Source organism: Pseudonaja textilis, chromosome 13 (genome assembly GCF_049901715.1).
Source record: "Pseudonaja textilis isolate UNSWEBS1 chromosome 13, rPseTex1.2, whole genome shotgun sequence".
In the NCBI taxonomy this organism is placed as follows: Eukaryota; Metazoa; Chordata; class Lepidosauria; order Squamata; family Elapidae; genus Pseudonaja; species Pseudonaja textilis.
The window spans coordinates 6,835,192-6,858,399 of record NC_142002.1 but is presented as its reverse complement, the minus strand read 5'-3'; the positions used below and the strand labels follow the sequence as shown (position 1 = coordinate 6,858,399).

General features: G+C 42.0%; 1 protein-coding gene across 1 annotated transcript in view; it reads left to right on the top strand.

The window, feature by feature from the left end:
- The window catches only part of ADAMTS17 (ADAM metallopeptidase with thrombospondin type 1 motif 17), a 144,429-nt gene that overhangs the window by 44,656 nt on the left and 76,565 nt on the right, over positions 1–23,208 (top strand). Inside the window, exon 7 of the mRNA XM_087941775.1 lies at positions 4,091–4,134. Coding sequence (XP_087797901.1) covers positions 4,091–4,134 — 44 coding nt within the window. The remainder of the gene's footprint in view (positions 1–4,090; positions 4,135–23,208) is intronic.

The following is a 23,208-nucleotide window of genomic DNA, read 5'->3' as shown; positions in this document are numbered from 1 at the left end:
AAGCCAAGTTCTGTTCACCTTGGGAAAGTTTCTTTTTTGCCCATTGGTCAGTCTAGCATAGTAAGTATTACTTGGATCCAGGGGTGGGATTCAAAATTTTTAACAACCGGTTCTGTGGGTGTGGCTTAGGTGGTGGGCATGGCTTGGTGGTCATGTGACTGGGTGGACATGGCTTGGTGGTCATGTGACTGGCTGGGCGTGGCCAACTCAATATCACTCACATCGAGGCACGCATCTCCTCGCCTGGTCTCTCATGACTGTGTGGATGCTGCAACAGTCGTAAGTGTGAAAAATGGTCATAAGTCACTTTTTTCAGTGCCATTGTAACTTTGAATGGTCACTCCACGCAAGCAAAGTACCAGCAAAGGAGGGAAAAAAACTCGAGAGAAGTTCCTGAGACAGGAATAGATTTCCTACCAAGAATGTTATAAGGGTTAACGGAGAGGCAGTTTCTGTAAGCAACACCAGAATGTTTCCTTCCTGCCTTCCTTACAGGATTAGGCCAGTAATTTCTTCTAACAACCGGTTCTCCGAACTGCTTAGAATGTTAACAACCGGTTCTAGCGAATCTGTGTGAACTGGTAGATTCCCACCCCTGCTTGGATCGTACAACAGACAGGGCCAACATCTTGCAGCAACACAGTGACTTAGCAGAATAGAACATTCTAGAATAACAGAATTGGAAGGGACCTTGGAGGTCTTCTAGTCCAACTCCCTGTTCAAGCAGGAGACCCTACACCATTCCAGACAAGTAGCTGTCCAGTCTCTTCTAAAAAGACTTCCAGGGATGGAGCACCCACAACTTCTGCAGGCAAGCTGTTCCACTGGTTGATTGATCTCACTGTTAGGAAATTTCTCTCCACGAGTCTTTCAACTGTAGAATGACATGGTGTTGCTGGTATTTGGGACCTGTGCCACTGAAAGCTCTTGATGTGAGGCTTGCCGTCTCATGACCATAATGAAAGCTTCATATTGTAGAATAGAATAACAGAGTTGGAAGGGACCCTGTAGGTCATCGAGTCCAACCCCCGCACCCAAGCAGGAGACCCTACACCATCTCTAACAGATGGCAGTCCAGTCTTTTCTTGAAAGCTTCCAGTGATGAAGCTCCCACAACTTCTGAAGGCAGCTTCTGTTCCATGGGTTGATTGTTTTTGCTGTCAGAAAATTCCTCTTGTTTCTACGTTGAGTCTCTCCTGGATCAGTTTCCATCCATTATTCCTTGTCTGACCTTCAGGTGCTTTGGAAAATAGCTTCACCCCCCATTTCTCTGTGGCAGCCCCTCAAATATTGGCTCCCCTGGTCCTTCTCTTCACTAGGTAGCCAAGGCCAATTTTTTGCAACCATTCATCTTATGTTTTAGCTTCCAGTCCCCTAATCATCGTGGCTGCTCTTCTCTGCACTTTTTCTAGAGTCTCAACATCTTTTTTGTAGTATGGTTACATGCTTTTTCTTTAAACCTGCAAAAATACAGGAGTTTTGCAAATCATTCTTCCCGAGAAAACAACGATGCACATCCAAATAACTAAAAGCTAGAAAGTAAAGAACACAGCACTGAATTGAATCAACTCAAACATGATCAGAAGTTGTGGGGTTCCCACTGGGAATAAGATGGCGAATCCAAGGAAGCTGCAAGAATGGTACTTTGGTTAATAGCAATAGCACTTAGACTTGTATACCACCTCATAGTGCTTTACAGTCCTCTCTGTGTGGTTTACAATGTCAGTCTATTGCCCCCAATAATCTGGGTCCTCATTTTACCGACCTCGGAAGGATGGAAGGCTGAATCAACCTTGAACCCCATCAGGATCGAACTCCAGGCTGTGGACAGAGTTTGCCTGCAATTCTGCATGCTAACCACTGCAACCACCAGGGCTCTTCATAGTATAATACAGTATATATTAGGTACCTATTACCTATTAAAGCTATGTATAAAAATTATATCCTTGCTTCTTCTTCCTCCTCCTTCTCCTCCTCCTCCTCCTCCTCCTCCTCCTCCTCCTCCTCCTCCTCCTCCTCCTCCTCCTCCTCCTTCTTCCTCTTCTTATTGTTATTGTTATTATTTTACTTGTGGTGAGACTAGAAAGGGGACAACCTCAGCTTCTGCACCTTAAGTTAAACAATGATTGGTTATCCGTTGCCAGCATTTTCCTCTTATGCTTCCTTTTCGGCTGCTATTTTAATTGTTCCCAGATGGGCCCTTGGCATGGAGAGGTGATTCGGGGCTTCTCCAGGCATCAATAGCTTTTGCTTCTGCCCTATTTTACTGTCGGGAGCCTTGGCATTAGAGAAAGGAATTTGAATCCGTGGAATTACCTGGAACTACCAGCCCCTTGTCATCCATCGTCCTGCACGAGATAGGCTGTGTTTTCATTCGCCAAGCCAGAAATCCCCTTTTGAGAAAGTAGCGGGTTTTTTTTCTAGCTGAAACCTCCTATCCTTTTTTTTTTTTTTTTTACTGAAAGCATCTGCTCAATTTACCCGTTTATATAATAATAATGTCATCTAGTCCTTGAATAAACTTTGTGAAGCTGAGTCTGGCCATTCCTGCAAAGATGATACTGCCAGCTGGGTCAAAAGGAGGCAGCCATGGACGGCCCCTTGGCCAACTTTGTACTGCAAGTTTTTAGGTGCAAGTCAAGCAGCCCAGAATTTCTGTGCTTAGAATGGTAGAAGGTTCGAGTTTTGCCCTACTTCTGCCAGCAGCAAATCGTCCTTGAGAGCTGACTTGAAAGAGAAACCTTGAGATGACTGAGGCTTGGGAAGAAAGAAAGGAATAAAGTGGCCATAATGAAGCGGCCATGGTAATTCACTTAACAACCACCAAAAAGGGTCATAAAATGTCAAGTGCGAAAGACCAGATCCACCCTTGAAGGCTCCGTTAAGCTGAATTATTGCTAAAAGCCTATGCACAGGAATCTTTTCCACTAACAATCGGCACCTGGTTAGATGAGGGTCAACATCACTGAAGGGTAGTTGGATTGATTTCATTTGTGGCTATGTAGGGATTCTAGGCTTATTCCTCTTTTCACTCCGCCCCCAGGTTCTGCCATATAGAGTGCTGAAAGCCAGGACAAGTAGATTTAAACATAGCTTTTACCCAAGTGCTGTGATCAGGTTAAATGCAGAGTTATGAATCTGGTGGTCTTAACATATATATATCCTGGTTGTACAGTTTTTAACTGTTATTTGTTTTAATTTGTTTTACATCGTTATTTGTATATGTCTTTTGGTGTTGTTCAGTTGTATGTTGTGGAAGAGCACCTTATTTCGTTGTTCTCAGGTTTCTGAGGACAATGACAATAAATTTATCTATCTATCTATCTAAATTTATCTATCTATTTCTTCTACATAAAACCAGGCACAACTCACTTACGACTACCTTGCTTAGTGATGAACATTTCTAGGGTAGTTGTAAGTGAAGGACTTCACTGTAAAATGGAACATGAAAATAATATGTATGAGTGAATGGATGGATGGATAGATGGATGGGTGAATGAATGAAAATAAATCTACCTTTCCCAATTGCAATATCTTACATTAGCGGCTTGTAGGTGATAGACACTCTGAAATGTGTCTCCATTTATACAACCCATATCCAGGGGTGGGATGCTGGGTGTTTGCAGGGGTTTGGGAGATTCTCTAGCTAAGATTCTGTGCAGTTCAGAGAACCTCCAAATCCCACTCTTGGCTGGCCCTCTCCCCTCCCCTCCCCAGAGTCCCTACGCAGCCCGTTTTGGATGCAGGTAAGTGCAGGGAGTATGTGGAGGCTCGAGGAAGGTAAAAAAACGGGCCTCCCAGAAGTTCAGGAAGGCTGGAAATGGACCCATTTCCAGCTTCCAGAGAGCCTCCGGAGCTCAGGGAGCCCATTTTTCGCCCTCCCAGAGGCTCAAGAAAAACCTCCGGAGCCTGAGGGGGGCAAAAACACACACACCCGCCATGGTGCAGGAGGCCGACTAGGCCACACCCACCATGGCCACGCCCACCCAGAAAACAGGCAGAGAACCCGTTGCTAAAAATTTTGAAGCCCACTCCTGCCCATATCTCATCATTTTAAGGAATGTGCCTAATTATGATTTATTGTTTTCAGGACAGATTTTTGTGTCCATAAGGATGAGCCATGTGACACAGTGGGTAAGTAATCTTACAGATGTTTTTTTTTTCATTTTACAATGCATTGTTTTACTGCCTTTACCAGTGAGGAAGGCTATGGTGTCCCCCCTTCAGATAATTTACCTTTAATATGGTGTGGTTTTCTTAGATTGGCTGAGAGTACAATAAGGAAGAAAGAGGTTTTTTTCCCCTCCTAATTCTGTTTTTTTTTTAAATCGAATCTGCATATTTATAGTCTTGATTGTCTTTCTTTTCAGTACATATGGTATGTAAAGAGTTTGTCTGACTAAACATGGAAACCGTAGTAGTCGCTAATTGCTTCGCAGATGAAAAATGGATGTAATGCATTTGAATGTTCATGTCCGTAGTCTTTTTTCTGGGCAGCTGGAGCTGCAAAGGGAGTCGAGAGAGGGGAGCGGGGGTGCATGTAGTTCTACTTACAGGGATGGGCTGCTGGGGGCTCTCAGGGGCTTGGGAGAGCCCCTATCTAAGACTCTGCAGGGCTCGGAGAGCCCCCAATAACCTCAGAAAGACAAGCAGCAAGGGAAAGCTCTTTATAGGCTTAATTGAACTTCTGGGCGTTCAGCCAAGAGCATTTCACACCTCGTAAAAGTGTTGCAAGCTAGATAAACAATCCACTCAACACTCGAGAGGGAGAGCCATTGAGAAAATCAGATAACCTAGGCACTGAGGGGATTAATTCTCAAATAATAAGACTCATGTAGCTCACCAGAAACTCCACTAAGACTCCAAGATCCCTCTCACAGTCACTGCTATTAAGCCTGGTTTCTCCCAGTTTTTTATTTAAGTATTATATCTTTTTTAGGTAATTAGGACAAAGAAGCGACATTGACTTGGCCCCACCTACCCAGTCCTATGACCACCCAGCCAGTCATTAGGGCAGAGAGCCCCTTGCTAAAAAATTTGAAGCCCACCTCTCTTCTACTAGCAATATCTCAGTGGGTATTGCCTCGTAGCCTGTGCCTAATGTTTTTGCAGCAACCACACATCTCTGCAGTTGCTCAAAACCAAAAGCAATTCCTTTCCAAGCGTGAGACTCGCCAACTATTATTTGGGCGAACTTTACAGTACTGAGACGAAGCGGGTGGAGTTCCAGGAATACAGGGAATCCCCCCCGATCACAATGTAGCCCCAAATTTCTTTTGCTAAGCAAGACGCTTATTAAGTGAGTTTTGCCCCATTATATGACCTTTCTTACAGGATAATGAAAACAAGGACAAAGAGGCTGAAAAACAGTTTCTATCCCAGGGCATTAAACAGGGATAGGATTCAAAAACCACAACAACCAGTTTCTGCCCTGTTGTTGGGTGGGCATGGCCATGGTGGACGTGGCCTACTGGAACTTCTGGGAAGGCTGTTTTTCACGTCCCCCAGAGTCTGGAGGCTTCCCTTGGGGCTCTGGGAGGGCAAAAACTGTCTCCCCCGGGCTCTGGAGGCCCTCTGGAAACCGGACACAGGCCCCTTTCCAGCCTTCTGGAACTTCCAGGGCGGAAGGCTGCTTTTTCCCCTCCCAGAGCCTCCGTGAGGACTCTGCACTTACTTGCATATAAGACTCCTGGAGAGGGTGGGTTGGGGTGGGCGGTTCAATTACCAGTTCGGCGAACCAGATATAAATTTAACATCCGGTTCACCCAAACCAACCCAAGCCAGCTGAATCCCACCCCTGGCAATAACTCTATTGAATTCTGCTGTGTAGCGCAAGATTAATGCAATATCAGGGGTTTTTCCTTCAATTGTATAGAATGTGAAGGATGTGTGCTTGTGTTTTATTTTTATACTTATAATGTCCACTGAAGGGGGCATTTAATTTCATTTACGAGGTGCAAGGACAATAAAGTAAACTAAACTTTCTTGCCACAGCTGATAACGGAATCACCGCAGTTGTTAAGTGAGGAATACCGGTTAAGCAAATCTGGCTTCCGCCATTGACTTTGCTTGTCGGAAGGTATTCTAACCCAACCAGGTTCCAAGAGAGCAAACACCAGACAAAGGCAGCAGCCCCCACTTTTTAAAGTTTAATCTACAAATTCTGTTTCTTCACAGATAAAATGCTGCTTCCAACTAATTAGCTCCCACAAGAAAGAGCCTTGCCAAGTTGTTTCTCAAGGCTGCCCAAAACCCAGAGATAAGAACTAATTTACAAGAGTTTGCAGATACAAACTATGATGTCCAACTATGAGGCTGAGTCTCAGAGCGTCTTTGCTGTCTGCAAAGAACGCTTCTTCAAACCTGGCTTTTATCCTCTTGAGGGAGGGGCCACTACCTTGCAGCCTTACTCCCGAGTCGCCTGTGCTGCTGTAACTGCTTTTTTCTATGAGCAAACCTGCGCGCATGCGCACTTGGCACAGGCTCCTCGGGAACCTCCTCATCGCTGCTGCCAGCACCCACAGTCTCTGAAGGTAGCAGTCCACTCCCTAATGGTCCTGGCCCCTCATCTGAGTCCTCGCTCTCCGCAGCCGTCTAACCACAACAGAAGGTTGCAGAAGGGGACTGCATGAGCCCAGGGCTCTGCAACCATCCTAAATATGAGTCAGCTGCCAAGGGTCTGGATTTTAATCACGTGACCATGAGAACGCTGCAATGGTCGTAAGTGTGAAAAACGGTCATAAGTCACTTTTTTGGCACTGTTCTAATTCTGAACAGTCACTAAATGAACTGTTATAATTCAAGGACTACCTGTATCAGCAGCTGAACTATTATTATCTGTTTAGAAGCAAGATCTTCTTGCTTCTAAACAGATAATAGTATTTGGTTGGAGTTGTTTTCTAAACTTTTTTTTTTTTAATTTTTAATTTTCTTTCTGATGCCTTCTTCAGCTGCTGGGAGTTATCATTTCTGGAAATTATCATTTCACTGACAATGGAGAAGTCTAAAAGGTGCTTTTTTAAAAGGCCAAGGGGCTGGTTTTTTTCTTTTCTTTCCCTGTTCTCTTGAGGAAGAAGATGTTTCACTCCTCATCCAAGAAGCTTCATCAATATTTATGTAAATGTTTTAAAAAAGTAAATATTTACAGAGCACTTGCCAGCAATTTAGATGCTAAATGACTGAATTGTCACAGAGATAGATTGTTTTGACACAACCGGCACTTCAACAATTTTGCCTATATTGACCTCAGGGTTGCGGTAAATAAATATTTTATATCCAATTGCGTTCTAAGGCATATTCTGATCCCAGATAATTCTGATCTTGCTGGAAGGTCATTGTTTGTTGTTCCAGCCTTACCAGAAGCGTTTTGACATCAAAACTGACCCTTTTTAATTGCTCCAAAGAGGATAAAATGTGACATTTTAAACGAAGGACTTTTTTTCTGGTAGCGTCAGAACAACGTTGGAATACTTCTGGTAAGATGAGAAGTCCTTTTATGGTCTCAGAACGTTCAGAGTTGTATCCATTCAGCTTTTGCTCCTGTGAAAAATAGCTTGTCAGATATTATTATTTGATCTTGGATGTGGAAGGAAAATCAAAGAAGACAGGACATGGTGAGGCTGCAAGGAAAAGTTGAGACATGCATTCTCTGTTTTCAGCATTTATTGGAGCTGCCCTAAACCCTCGCTCTGTGAGTGGAAACTAATGACTCACAACAGCATTATTGTCTACAAAGCCAATGGAAACCATATTTCCATGGGATATATATTCGAAGTATCTACCTGGGTCCAGATGTAGCCACAGACGAGCATGTGCTTAGCAAGTCGTGTGCTAAAACCATTTTGATGGAAGACACATGCTATCTCTTAGGAGCCAACACCTCATTTTATAGTTCCTGTAACGCTTGAAAAAAAATTGTGAAGGGTATTTTTTGAGGGGGACGGCAGGAAGGGATAGGTTATAACAGATAACAAATAATCAGAGTTGGAAGGGACCTTGTAGGTCATCTAGTCCAACCCCCCGCCCAAGCAGGAGACCCTATATCATTTCTGACAAATGGCAGTCCAATCTCTTCTTGAAAGTCTCAAGTAATGGCACTCCCACAACTTCCAAGGGCAACTTCTGTTCCACTGGTTGATTATTCTCACTGTCAGAAAGCTTCTCCTTATTTCCAGGTTATCTTTGTGCAAGCTCAGTGTGTAAACAAGAGTGGGGATGATATGAAGGATATTATTTTCTTCGTGTCCAGGACTGTTGGGAATTTTTGGCAAGGACATCCCGTTGTCTTGGTTAAACGAAGAAGAAGCAATCCAAAACAGATCTAGAGATCAGTGCCAAGATTGGATTTGTCATATAACGGGGCATCGGTTGAGCTGGGTTTCTGCGATTGGCTCATCTAGACATTTAGAAGAGCTGGATTTGCGAAGATTAGAAGTTTGATTGCCATGTGATTTTAAAGGAATGCAAAAAAGGGCTTGCAATCCAGTTTTGGAGATGGTGATGACAACGATGTTATCCATGGAATCTTGTCTACCTCTTGGCGATGCTATGGGCCAGGCCTGTCCACACCTTCCAATTTTGCACTTCTTCTTTGACTTATTCTATGCTCTGGATGGTGTCAGCTTTGCTGGTGTTCCAACAACTGTGTTTTTTGGTGGCCTGGTTTCCTTTTACCGCTAACTCTTCCAAATAATAATTGCTTTCTTCAGTGAATTCTCCTGTGTGACCTGGGTATTACTGTCTGTTTAAGTTTTGTGTCTTCAATGCAAGAATCCTAAGGATGTATCAATTTAGTTCATATATTTCTGTGAAATGTGATCAATAGTACGTTGGCTTCCAAAATTGTTTATTGTTTAGAAATACTAGCTCTCTTACTACAGCATGAGCCCTCCTGAAATAAACTGGTATTTAGCTGAAGTAATGGCATACTGGCTAAAATGTGTCTTATCTGAACAGTACTATACTTAGCATGGAATGGCATTTTTGGTCCAAGGATGTGGGTAACCTAATCAATATCTTCTCTAACTTAAGATATTGTGTGAAGGTTGACCAGTGTCAGTATGTTTGATACCTAATAACCCATCTGGTGATACCTCTGGCATGTGGAAGATTATGACTTAAAATATAAGAGGAATAAATAATTTGTTGTATGTCTTGGAAACAAAGAGAAAAGGGAGGAATATGATCCAAATGAAGATTGTGTACAATTGGAGTTTTTCTTATGTATAAGTGTAATTAACAATGCAGGAGCTAAAATATATGCCAGGAAATATGCATTGGTGTCATCTAGGTTGGTGTAGGATGCTTATGAAAATAAGAATCCAATGAATATTAATGATAGAATTGAATTGGAATGGAATGTGTGATATATATATATATATATATATATATATATATATATATATATATATATATCTATCTATCTATCTATCTATCTTTGGTTGTTCGGGTTTTCTCCCGCGTAAGATTCAAAGTATCTAGGCAACGTTTCGATGAAGTCTCATTCATCATCTTCAGGCTTCTGTCTCCGGCTCTGTGCTTCTCAGAGTAATGTGAGATTGCAGCTGCTTCCTCAAAAAAGAAGAAACGACCTCTTCCCTGGTCCAACACTCAAAGCCACAGGACATGAAATTGATTTTAAAAATACCAGAACTATCACCAAAACCGAACACTTCAACAGCAGAATAATCAGAGAAGCCATAGAGATAGAAAAACGCCCACACAGCATGAACAAACGAGATGACACCTCCCGCCTTCCAGCCATTTGGAAACCCGCCCTCATGAACAGACGAGTACCTAACATGAAGAAGGACACCAGACCCACACCCATGAGAGCCACACAAGATGCCACCACCACACTTCCATGTAGAAAACAGACTCCCACCCACTCAGAAGATGAGACACGACCATGGACCAGAAGCTGCACGGCAGCTGCATCACTACCCACTTCAAACCCCTCCGAGCCATACATGAAGCAAACCGACACCCACTATGAAGATGCAGAAGGACCACGAACTCGAGCCAAACAGCAAGATCACAACTCACCAGCTCAAATCCCCCAGCAACTAAGACTAACCTGAGCACAACCAAGCCCCCACCTGAACAGAACACGCCTCCAACCAATCAGAACACGGCTAACCCCCAACCAATCAGAACACAGCCAAAACCCCTACCAATGAGAACACACCCCCACCCAATCAGAACACAGCCAAGCCCCCACCCAGTCAAGTCCCACCCCACTGGCAGTTAAAAGGAGGAAGCAGCTGCAATCTCACATTACTCTGAGAAGCACAGAGCCGGAGACAGAAGCCTGAAGATGATGAATGAGACTTCATCGAAACGTTGCCTAGATACTTCGAATCTTACACAGGAGAAAACCCGAACAACCAAAGATCCACATACAAATACCCGAGAACCTCAGAAAACAAATAAATAAATATATATATATATATATATATATATATATATATATATATATATATATATATATATATATATATACATTTTCTTTTAAGAATATAGTGTGTATTTTAAGAATGTACCAAGCAGAATTCAATTGGAAGTTATGTATTATATTGAATGCTATAATTTTAAAGGTATACACTGAAGCTTAAATAAGAATTTGAATGGATAAAATTAAAAGATATAAAGGTGTCATACTCCAATTGGTAACTACAGGGAAAAATTTGTTTAATGAGAAAAGATAATATGAAATTGAAACAGGAGAGACAAAAGTATAAATATAATGATTTGAATTGAGATGAGATAATTAAAATAAAGTTGAGAAAATTAAAAGAGGGGAAAAACTATGTAGAAAATATAAAACAGTAATAAGATATGGAATAGAATATAAAAATGAGCATGAAATTGAGTTTTGTGTCTGTATGAAGAAGTGATAACCTGGGACCATGCTATTTTCAAAAAAAGATGTCTTATTTTTATTTTGTTTTTGTGAAAACCCAAATAAAATTTTCAAAAAAAGAAAATAAGAATCCATAAGTTGTTGCTAATTGTATGTTATACTTGAAAGTGACAATAATTGGAGAATAAATGGGAGGCGAGGGGAACTGTATAATATTCTGAATGAATGTCACCCAAAGGAAAAAAAAATACTTTGACTTGAATGGATGGGTGGGAATGTGACAAAACAAATGATTCGACCACTTGATAATCCAAGAATGATTGAGAATAGTGATTGTTTGGTTAGCACTTGCTTAGAAAGATGTTTTTTTTCTTCAATCTATGGTTTCAGCCTAAGGCTCCTTGTATGTACTCATGACAAAAGGGTCCCCATGAGTGATTTAATTGTTTATAATAAAAAGATTGGGACAATTAGCATGCTGATGAAAGATTCTGACTGTGAGTAGAATTGTTCTTTGTAATAGCAAGAATGGGTCTTGTGGGGAAAGTGCTCATGAAAGAAAAGGAAAGAAGTGAAACAAAGTAGAGCAACTACAGGAAGAGATTAGCCCTGGATGAAGAAGCATTAGAAGAAAAAATAATCTCCCAACATAGAAAGTGGATGAAGGGAAAGGGGATATGGAAGTTGCTTGAACAGAATGGAAAGAATTCTGTCATCGTGTGCCACATCAGTGTGCAGAATTATTGAGATATATGATGGATGGATAGATAGATGGATGGGTGGATGGAAGGATGGATGGATGGATGGATGGATGGATGAAGGCAGAGATAAAGGTAGATAAGAGATAGAAATGGGTGGGTTGGTAGATAATATGTGTGTAAGAGAGAATGAGGGATGGTAGGTTGGTAGATTGTGTGTGAGAGAGAAGGATGGCTGGATGAATAGATGGATGGGTTGGTGGTATATGATGATTAGTTTTATGATCATATTAAAAAACAAAAATAAAATACAGGATCTAATTCCAAAATAAAATAAATAAAAAACTACAGTAATAAAATACATAAGTGGTAAATGCAACTAATCAATATTCAGATAAATACCTAACTTTTACAGGATGAATAGGCTATAAACGTTCTTACTGTTCTTACTGCCTTAACTATAAGCGTAGCACTTGTGTAAGGTATATGTTGAGAGTCCAGGATGAAACAAGACAATCTGTGATTCAGTTCTCAGTGGGCTGTTCTTTCAGGTAGGGATGTTAAGGGAATTCCATTGCCAAAGGAGCTTTGAAGGTTACATAATGACTGAGCTGAGCTCAAAAATGAAGGAAAGTATGAAGGTATGCATTTGTGGGCTGAGGTTGTGCCAGCCACCAGACAAGAAGCAGAACAACCAAGACTCTCTGCTAGCATTTAATGTGCCTGCTCAGTTTCTCACCTCCTTCCAAAGATCCGCTGGATTCTCTTCTCTTCTCTTCTCTTCTCTTCTCTTCTCTTCTCTTCTCTTCTCTTCTCTTCTCTTCTCTTTCATCTTTTTTAATCTCTTTCCTTCTCTTCTCTTCTCTTTCATCTTTTCTAATCTCTTTCTTCTCTTCTCTTTCTTCTCTTCTCTTCTGTTCTCATCTCTCTCTCCTGTCCTCCCCTCCCCTCCCCTCCCCTTCTCTCCCTCTCCAGAAAGATGTTAGGGGGAGGAGAGGTTGACATTACACATTTCTAGCAAGACCACTATAGGCAAGGTAACTGCAGACAGAGCCCCAGAGCAAAATTTTAGCATTGAAATGCAGAAAAGCTTGCTTTTATCCTATTCATCCTTGACTGAAGCCCATTAAACAGTCTGTAGGTTGCAGCCATCTGCCTTGGGACATTTCTGTCTTGTTGTGACTTGAATTGGTTCTCCAGCTTCCTGCTGAAACTTCCTTCCAGCCACGCTACCTCAGATCCAGCCAAGCACGGAAAGTTCAGTATCTAACGCTTAATATCCTGTGGGAGGAATAGAATGAGCATTCTGTCTTTTTGGCAATTGAATCTCAAAGCGGATCCCATTTTTAAACAAGCAAATTCAGCTTTCAGACTTAGCATGCTCCCACACAAAATCTTAGTGACACTTCCATCTTGCTTAAGGTCTCTTAGCTCCTAGCTCCAGCCTTCTCCACCTCTTTGTGGAACCTGAACCTCTGTATTGTCTAAGTGCTTGAAAAAGCAGAAGGGTGCCTTAACAGATCACAAAACAACAGAATAACAGAGTGGGAAGAGACCTTGGAGGTCTTCTAGTCCAACCCCCTGCTCAAACAGGAAACCCTACACCACTTCAGACACATGGTTATCTAATCTCTTCTTAAAAACTTCCCGCACTGGAGCATTTACAACTTCTGGAGACAAGCTGTTCCACTGGTTAATTGTTCTCACTGTCAGGAAATTCCTCCTTAGTTCTAAGTTGCTTCTCTCCTTGATTAGTTTCCACCCATGGCTTCTTGTCCTGCCTTCAGGTGCTTTGGAGAAGAGGTTGACCCCCTCTTCTTTGTGGCAGCCCCTTAATTTATATCCTACTGTGGGTTTGGGCTCCATTTCTATTTGTTCCCCTCATTACATTTATGAAGTTGCAGTAAATATTTATTGCTCTCCTCTTTTCTCGGAGGACTTTCTCTAAAGAAGTTGAGCACAGATGCTGGGAAAGATGAGTTCCCATAATGCAGGTGCTATCTTTCGTCTGTTTTGAGAAAGAGGGTGCTTTACTTTTTCAGAGGTACTTGAACGAAGGTTGGTTGGAGAGCCGATTTCCGGGATAAAAAGTTTGAGTCACTACGTGGCCTCTTTCAGTGAACGTTGGCATGTGAAACATATCTATCGTCTATTTCAGTTCCATCATAATTTAAAATAATTCCTTTGCATTGCTGAGGAAGCATGCAGACAATCCCATCTTCAGATGAACTGGCTGGAGATGTATAGTCAGCTGATGTCTAGCTCAGGACCACGAGCCAAACAAATGTCAACAAAATCTTTTGGATTCTTGCCTTGCTACTGGGTGTGTGAGACATAAAAGTCTCTTTGGAGGCAGTTGTGAGTAGAATAGCTTACACAGATTAGAGCTACAAGCAGGATGTTCTGCAGAGAAAATAACAACTCCATGGATACCACAGGGAGGTGGTCTTGTCTCTGAACTTGGATAGGAAAAAAAAATACAACTTTATTTTCACGAATTTTTAACTGAAATTTAACTTTCTCTTCAGTTGTGTGTGTGTGGATGCAGAAAAGTAATCCCTGGTTTCTAGACTCCAAAAAGGTTTGTTCATGTTTGTAAATCTGTATGCAAAGTTGTTATTTCTCAGGAAAAAAAGGAATCATTTTCTTATTAATTTAATGAAGACAGGAAAATAAGCGAGTTTGGCTGCATTTTATGATATTTCTTGCCACAGTTGTTAACTGAACCTTGTAATTATGAAGCAAATTTGACTTCACTCATTGACTTTGCTTGTTGAAAACCAACTGGGAAGGTCTGAAGTAATGATCACATGACCTCAGCACCTGAATTTTGATCACGTGACTATTGGAATGCTACAACAGTTGTAAAGTGTATGTCAGATAACGCTGCTTTTCAAATCAAAGACAACCGTAGAGACAATCAATTCAATTGTCCCTAAAGCCTACTAAGATTCTCAAATTGCAGATTCTTAAGATAAATGTGTCCGAATATTCATGAACTGGCAGAGACATAGTAACAAGGTCAGCCAATGAGAGCTGAATTAGAAACTGAAACTGAAGGAGCCTGGGCATGACCCTGAACCTCTCGTGTGCTGAGAAGTGACACTATCTGTTCTGAGCTCTGAAGCTGCTGCTTGTGTTTTGCTTGTAACTACTACCTCATAATAACTACTACTATTAGTATTTATATAGTATGTATATAAAGAAGTTAATGAATCCTGCTGAATCAGTCATCTCTATGTGCTTTATTTATTTTATTGATTGATTGATTTGATTTGTCAATCGCTTTCACGATACAGGTATAAGAATAAACATAGCTTTGAATGCATGAGATGGATACGTATAAGAAAAATAAAAAGAAACAATAGGACAGGGATGGAAGACACGATTGGTGCGCTTATGCATGCCTCCTACAGGCCTCTTAGGAAGGGGGTGAGAACGTTGGTAGAAGGTTAAAGTTTTTGGGGTTTGGGGAAGAAACCACAGAGTCAGGTAGAGTATTCCAGACATTGACCGCTCTGTTGCCGAAGTCGTATTTTCTGCAGTCAAGTTTGGTGCGGTTAACCTTGAGTTTGTATCCATTGTGTGCTCTTGTATTGTTATGATTGAAGCTGAAGTATTCATTTGCAGGTAGGACATTGCAATGTATCATTTTATATACTATATTTAGATCGAACTGAAGGTGGTGTAGTTCTAGGTTTTCTAGGTCTAGAATTTCGAGTCTGGTGGCATAAGGTATTCTGCAATGAGTAGAGGAGCGGAGAACTCTTCTTGTGAAATATTTCTGGACTTTCTCAATTGTGTTAATATCAGATACATGTTCCAGACTGATGAGCTGTATTCAAGTATAGGTCTAGCAAATGTTTTGTATGCTCTAGTTAGTAGTATGACATTACCAGAGAAGAAGCTACGTAGGATTAGATTAACAACTCTTAATGCCTTTTTGGCTATGTAGTTACAGTGGGCTCTAGCACTTAGATCATTAGAGATGAGTACTCCAAGGTCCTTGACAGAGTTTGGATCCTCAACAAGGTCTTGACTATTTAGCTTGTATTTTATTTTCTGATTTTTTGCCAATATGTAAGACAGAGCATTTATCTGTTGCTTTCTGGATTTGATTTCTACAATAAACTCTAACAAAATGAAATTTTTCCTCCTCGTACTTCTATAGCAATAGCAATAGCACATACTTATATATTGCTTCACGGTGCTTTCCAGCCCTTTCTAAGCGGTTTACAGAGTTGCCTATTGCCCTCAACAATCTGGGTCCTCATTTTGCCCACCTTAGAAAGATGGAAGGCTGAGTCAACCTTGAGTCTGGTGAGATTCAAATTGCCAAATTGCAGGCAGCAGGCAGGCAGCAGAGGTAGCCTGCAGTACTGCACTATAACCACTGTGCCATTATGGGCCATTTATGGTCTCTGCATTAGAACCAAGATGTAATTTGGAGTTTTCATTTACATGTTTTGTTTTGTTTTTAAAGCTGCCATTTCTTTCTAAAGAGATGTCAGAAAGTATTATTAGTGACTCCCATTAGAGACTTTTTGAAAAGGAGTGCTAGCAAAGTCAAGCTCCCCTTTTCTTTCCAGATCAGATAGGACTGGAGAGAAATGTCAGCACTCTGGTGTAAAATAACATCATATTCCTATGAGGTCAACAGTCTGTATCTCTCCCTCTTCCCTTTCTCCTTCCTCTCTGGGAATTGATAATTGGAGTTGTTTGGCACTGGAAGTGTCAGCCGATTATTTGAGGAGGTGAAACAAGATGTATAACTGTCTCTGTAAACTGAGATATAAATTGTGAGGTTTACAGCTATATCAGGACAATATTCAGGCATTCTGGATAATTCCAAGGCCAACTTATCTCAAGTAAAGAATCCAGCTATACTGCACATGCAGCTTCTCCAGAAATGAATTTCAGGTACAGCTAGTCCTCGACTTACAACAGTTCATTTAGTGACCGTTCAAAGTTACAACAGCCCTGAAAAAAGTGACTTATGACTATTTTTCACATTTACAACCATTGCAGCATCCCAGTGGTCACGTGATCAACATTTTGGAGACTTTGGTTCATATTTATGACAGGGTTGCAGTGTCATGTGATCCTCCTTTGGCGACTTTCTGAAGAGAGAAGTCAGTGGGGAATCCAGATTTACTTAACAACCGTGTTACCGACTTAACGAATGCAACGATTCACTTCACAACAGTGGCAAGAAAAATCGTAACATGGGGCAAAACTCATTTAACAAACGTTTCACTTAGTGACATAAATACTGGACTCAACTGTGGTCGTAAGCCAAGGAGTACCCTGTATTGTGGAAATACAGCACTTATAAAAGAATAAAGATGGAGACTTGTATTTTTATTTAGTGCTCAGAGAAGGTTGCATTGTGGTTCAGAATTCTGCCCATCAAATTCCGAAAGGTAGATTTGAATCGTAACTGGAAACCTTAATCAGGGAAGCGTGCCTTTATTCCCACTTGCATTCTAAGTGGCAAAATTAGCAGGCAGTAGCTCCCCTCATCTCCAGCAAGTTAAGTGGGTGAGATTTTTGGGGGAGAGAGTGTGGATATTAGCACATCAAAGCTGAATAAATATTCAGCTGAGGTTTGGCTTCCTGTGCTTTAGCTAGTTTCATAATTGAAGGGTCATTGTGTCATTCCCCATTCCCGGTGTTTATTAACTTTCCCTCTTCGGTTTGGAGAAGGAGTGAGAGAGATTGTTTTAATGGGATAATGAATGTCTTGCTACGCAAAAGGCAGATGTAAAAATGAAACAGGCTGTTTTCTGTTAAATCTTTGCTAATCTGCCTGGTTCTATATTAGACCCTTGAGAGACAAAACTAACTGAAGCTAATACTCTTCATGAACTTGCAAAATACTGCAAGCTCTTTCTTAAATTATGCAAAGAAAACAGGACGTTCTGGTTTTTCTCTGAAGACCTTTTGCTTCTCATCCAAGAAGCTTCTCCAAAGCTGAAGAAGCTTCTTGGATGAGAAGCAAAACATCTTCAAAGAAAAACCAGAAAGTCCAGTTGCCTCTTGAAAAAAAAAAGCACCTTTGGGACAACCATGACTTGGAGGACTGATAATCTCCATAGACATTTACACAAAGAATTGATGGTGTCACCAGCGTGTTATTCTTAGTGATTTAATTACTTAACTGATGGGTTGATTGACTGACCGGCTGACATTTTAGCGTGGATTGGTTTATTTAGAAAATTTATACTTGAGTTGCTCACTTTCCGTGACTCAAGGCGGCTTACAAACATTAAGTCTGTTTAATTAAGCTACTGTCGCCAACTCTTCCAAGCATAATTGCTTTCTTCAGCAACATGGCACAAAGTACATGAGATGCAGTTTTGTGATTTCGCCTTCCAGGTCTGATGTTATGAGCTCCAGTACTTGCTTGTTAGTCATCTTTCCTGTCCAAGGCAGAGGTGGGTATTCAGCAGGTCCTGACCAGTTCTGGAGAACCGGTAGCAGAAATTTTGAGTAGTTTGGAGAACCGGCAAATACCGCCTCTGACTGGCCCCGCCCCCATCTATTCTCTGCCTCCCATTGGGTCCCAGCTGATCGGCTGGGTCTTCTTTGGTTGCCCTGCACAGGAGAACGGAACTGGAAAGCAGGTTTGTTGGGTGGGGAGGGAATGGGGATTTTGCAGTATCTTTCCCCTGCCACACCCACCAAGCCACACCATGCCACCAAGCCACCCACACAGAACTGGTAGTAAAAAATATGAATCCCACCACTGGTCCAAGGAATATGCAGGAGGCCTTCTCCAGCACCACAGCTAAACATGTCAATGTTCTTCCTGTTTTGCTTTTTTAGGGTCCAACTTTCACTATCACAGGTAGCTTACAAGGAACACATAGTGAACTAACCTACATTTGGTTGCCTGGCTGATCTCATTGCTTTTCCATATTTGGCTCATGTTCATCATTACTGTATTTGGAATGCTACTAAGTATTAAAGGATCAGTTGTGTTAGTTTTCCCATAGATTACCTTCGGTTAAGCCTGAGGTTCTATCTAGCCTCGGTGGCACAGTGGTTTGAGTGCAGTACTGCAAGCTACTTCTGCTGCCTGCCGGCTGCCTGCAATTGGGCAGTTCAAATCCCACCGGGCTCAAGGTTGACTCAGCCTTCCGTCCTTGCGAGGTGGATAAAATGAGGACCCAGATTGTTGGGGGCAATATGCTAAGTGCTATTGCTTCCTAAGTTTATGGACATGAGGGTATGGGGGAAGACTGGGCGGGGGGGGGGGTGGTAGCATTGTTTAGCTCAAAAATACAAAATGAGGAGGTATTTATTTGACACCATTTAAACATGGCTTTCTAAGGCAGAAAACCAACTTAAAGCATCTATCTAAGCTTGTGGACACTGAGGGTATGAGGGAAGACTAGTGGATAGCATTGCTCAGCCCAAAAATGCAAAATAAATTAACCAAGTAGAGGCATTTATTTAACTCCATTTAAACATGGGTTTCTAAGGTAGAAGACCCACTTAAGCCACGGAGAGCATGGAAAGTTGGAAAACCCATGAGCTTTCAGACTTCTAAACATGGATCTCTAGAGGCCAAGTTAACATAACATTAAACATGTCATTATCTCTATCCTACTTTCTTCTTCCTTTTAAGTAGCAGCTGCTTAAGAGGGAAGGGTGCAGCTAGCTGTTTATAATGAGATGTTCTGGACAAATCCAGTATTATGGGATTGCTGTCTAGAACAGTGATGGTGAACTTTTGGGGCCCCGAGTGCCAAAAGCGTGCATGCGCACATACCCAAAATGCAAGGCGGCCCCCATGCATGCACATGCCCCCCTGTACATAAGTGTGCCCCTGCATGCATGCACCTCCGTGCATGCGTGCCCTCCCCACATGTGCATGCGTGGCAGAGACCCGAAGGCCAGCTGGCCAGTAGAACTGAGCTGGGCGATGCATGCCGCCACGGGTCTATAATGTTTTATAACTCCTATGGGTTCTGGATAGACTATTTGTTTAGAATAAACTAAATAGAAAATTTCCTGCGATGTGACATTATTGCAATGGGAAGCATAATTCTTTCTGGCATCCATATGCAAGATCTGCTGAATTTGTCCAAATCCAAACAATTGCCGGTAAGAAAAGCCAGTGGCCTTGCAACCTCATGGTGGTGTCAGTTCTTTTCCATGATAAATTGTCTGGCCATCGCTCTTTTCCCTTCTCAATGGAGCCTTCTCCAGCTATTAGTACATCATTTTCATTTTCTGTACCTTCCCTGGGATTTGTGTTATTTATTTCCCTCCTTGTCTGTTCTGACCCAAATCACAACACTGTCCAATAAATATTTGCTTTTTGGGCAGAATACCTTTGACTTGGGTAGCTGTCACCTCTTTCAAGCTTGCGGGTGTCCCCATTCTCACCCAGTTCTCCAATCACCTGGGGTGAGTTAAGATCTTTTATTTTATTTATTTTATTTATTGATTTGATTTGTCAATCACTTACAAGATAATAGGTATAAGTATAAACATGAGTAAGAATACAGGAAATAGGTATGAATAAATGGGGACAATAGGGCAAGGATGATAGGCACGATGGTGCACTTATGCACTCCCCTTACAGACCTCTTAGGAATGGGGTGAGGTCAATAGAGGTTAGTTTGAAGGTAAAGGTGTGGGAGTTTGAGCAGGTGACAACAGAGTCAGGTAGTGCATTCCAGGCATTGTCCACTGTTGCTGAAGTCGTACTTTCTGCAATCAAGTTTGGAGAGGTTTACGTTGAGTTTGTATCTGTTGTGTGCTCTTGTATTGTTGCGGTTAAAGCGGAAGAAGTCATTGACAGATAGGATGTCTATGCAACCTAACCGGGCAAGGAAAAGAGTGATCAGTCGATAGGGTCACTAGGAGTCAACAACAACTTGATGGCACATAATCAATCAATCAACCTAAAATCAATAAACCCAAAGTTTGTCACCGGTGGGAACGAGCCCCTCGCTGTGCTTCTGGATTGAAAGGATTAGCCAGCTTTAAGCTGTTGCCCGGGGGACACCCTAATGTGACAGCACACATTCTTCGCGGAGGCTCCTTTCATGCCCCCCAACTCAAAGTTAATCCTTCCAAACAGTTCACAATCTTTGTAGAAAGAAGAATTTATAAACTCTGGACTTTGTGTGTGTGTGTGTGTGTGTGTGTGTGTGTGTGTGTGTGCTTTAAGTAAAGTGTGAACCAAACTTTGATCTCACCTCGCTTCCCGATCTATGATTTAAGAAAACCATTTTCCCATTTGTGCTCTCCCCCCCACCCACGCCCTCTATACATAAAGGGGTTCAACCACAGGCCCTGTGCACACACTATACTATGTAATATGTATGTACACATATGGCATACGTACATAGGATTAAATAGTGTATTTTGGATGTTCAGTAGTAGTAACTAGAGAGGGAAATTGTATCTCTTTGAGGCAATGAGAGGCCAGGCAAGGCACCCCCTGATGTGAGTGACATCAAGTTGGCCATGCCCATCCAGTCACATGACCAACAAGCCACGCCCACCAAATAAGCCATGCCCACAGAACCGGTAGTAAAAAAAATTGAATCCCACCACTGGGTAAGGCTATTGTGAGTTGGGCTTGCCATGCTGTTCTACCATCACAGCTAACAGTGGTTCTTTAAGAGAAAGAGGTGTGATTCTTGCACAGCAGGGATGCACAATTACACCTCCTAATCTTTTTATTTCATTTTATTATTTCATTTCATTTCATTTTATTTTGAACACACACTCAGGCAGATGAACACAATATGAATGAAAAATGTAGGGTGGAAAGGTGGTTGCTAACAATTGCATTTCTTTCTTTTTCTTTCATTCTTGCTGGCTTGCTTGTTTACTTGCTTGCTTTTTCTTTCTTTCTTTCTTTTTCTCTTTTTTGTTCTTTCTCTTTTATTTCTCTTGCTTTCTCTCTCTCTCTTTCTCTTTCCCTTCCTTCTTTCCTTCCTTCCTCCTTCCTTCCCTCCAGGAATGGTGGCAATTCAGGAAGTAGGACTGTGAGTCCAGTTTCATATGATGTGAGATGGAGGGGTGTGTGAGGAATTAAAACCACAGTGTATGGAAAGTACCCTGGGGTTTTAGAACTTTGTTTAAAACAAAATACAGTGAATTGGTTGATTAATGAAAGGGGGGAAGAATGGGTGGGTAGGGAGGTGCAGCAAGAGACAGAGGTAAAAAGGGCAAAAATTAAATGGCAAGAATCCTGTTGTGACCAACCCCAGATCTTATAGATATATAGTAAAGAGCTTTTACTGGTAAAATAAGAAATGTAATGCCATTATGAGTGAGGTACTGTGGTTCTGGCATAGAAAAAAAAGGAGAAACATCTTATTTTCTGAGAATAGACTTCTGCACAGTCAAAGACAAGATTTATCTGCAATTTTTGGATTTGGCTAATCTATTTCAGAATATTTCTCGTCATCGTATTACTCAGCTGAATTTCACATGGAGTTCTGCTGTACCTACCTCCAGATGCTGCAGGAAATACCTGATAGTTAAAGGAATTGATTCTGTGGGATTTATTGATAAAAGCCTTGTGTGAGTTTTTCCATACTCTGCCTAGTCCAGTCTCTTAATCACTAAAATTCACATGTTTTCCTGTAGTGTAGGAATACCCGTGAAGGCCATTTTTATCCCACTCTGGATGTGAAATTGCAAACTGCTGTTCAACATTACTAAAACCTGTCAAAGAAAGGCCTCTGCCTTGGATTTGACTTACTAATTAGGAGTGTGTTGCTAATAGCGAGAGGATTTTCTAACCATTTCTCTGGGTTTCAGGGGGGAGAGAGGATGAAATAACTCCCTTCTTTCTATCATGCCAATTAAATTTAGCTCAAGTTGGTACTTTATATTAAACGATTCCAGAACTCTACACACTGTGCTTTGATAAAGCAGAGGGTAAAGGTGTGTGCGTGATGGATGTGTGATGGGGAGTATTACTTAGCATCCAGTATAACAGAATAATAAAAGGGACTTGGGGGGTCTTCTAATCAGGGGTGGGCTTCAAAAATTTTAGCAAAGGGTTCTCTGCCTGGTTGCTGGGTGGGCGTGGCATTGGTGGGCGTGGCCTAATCGGCCTTCTGCACCACGGTGGGTAGGGCGTTTTTGCCCTCCCTAGGCTCCGGAGGCTTTCCTCGAACCTCGGGGAGGGTGAAAATGGCCTCCCTGGGCTTCGGAGGCTTTCCAGAAGCTGGAAACGGGACCATTTCCAACCTTCCCGAATTTCCGGGAGGCCCATTTTTTGCCCTCCCCGAGCCTCTGTGCACGTCCTGAGCCCCTGTGCACGCCCTGCACTTACCTGCATCCAAAACGGGCTGCCTGGGGACTCCTGGGAGGGGAGAGGTGGGCAGGGCCAGGCAGGAGTGGGATTTGGGGGTTCTCCAAACTGCATAGAATCTTAGCTAAGGGCTCCCCCGAACCCCTCCAAACCCCCAGCAGCCCCCCCCTGCTTCTAATCCAATCCCTTCTCAAGTAGGAGAAACTATACCATTTCAGACAAATGGCTGCTCTTTTTTCTTATAAACCTCCAGTGATGGAATATCCACAACTTCTGAAGGCGAGCCCTTCCACTGGCTAACTGTATCACTGTTAGGAAATGTCTCCTTAGTTCTAGGTTGCTTCTCTCCTTGGTTA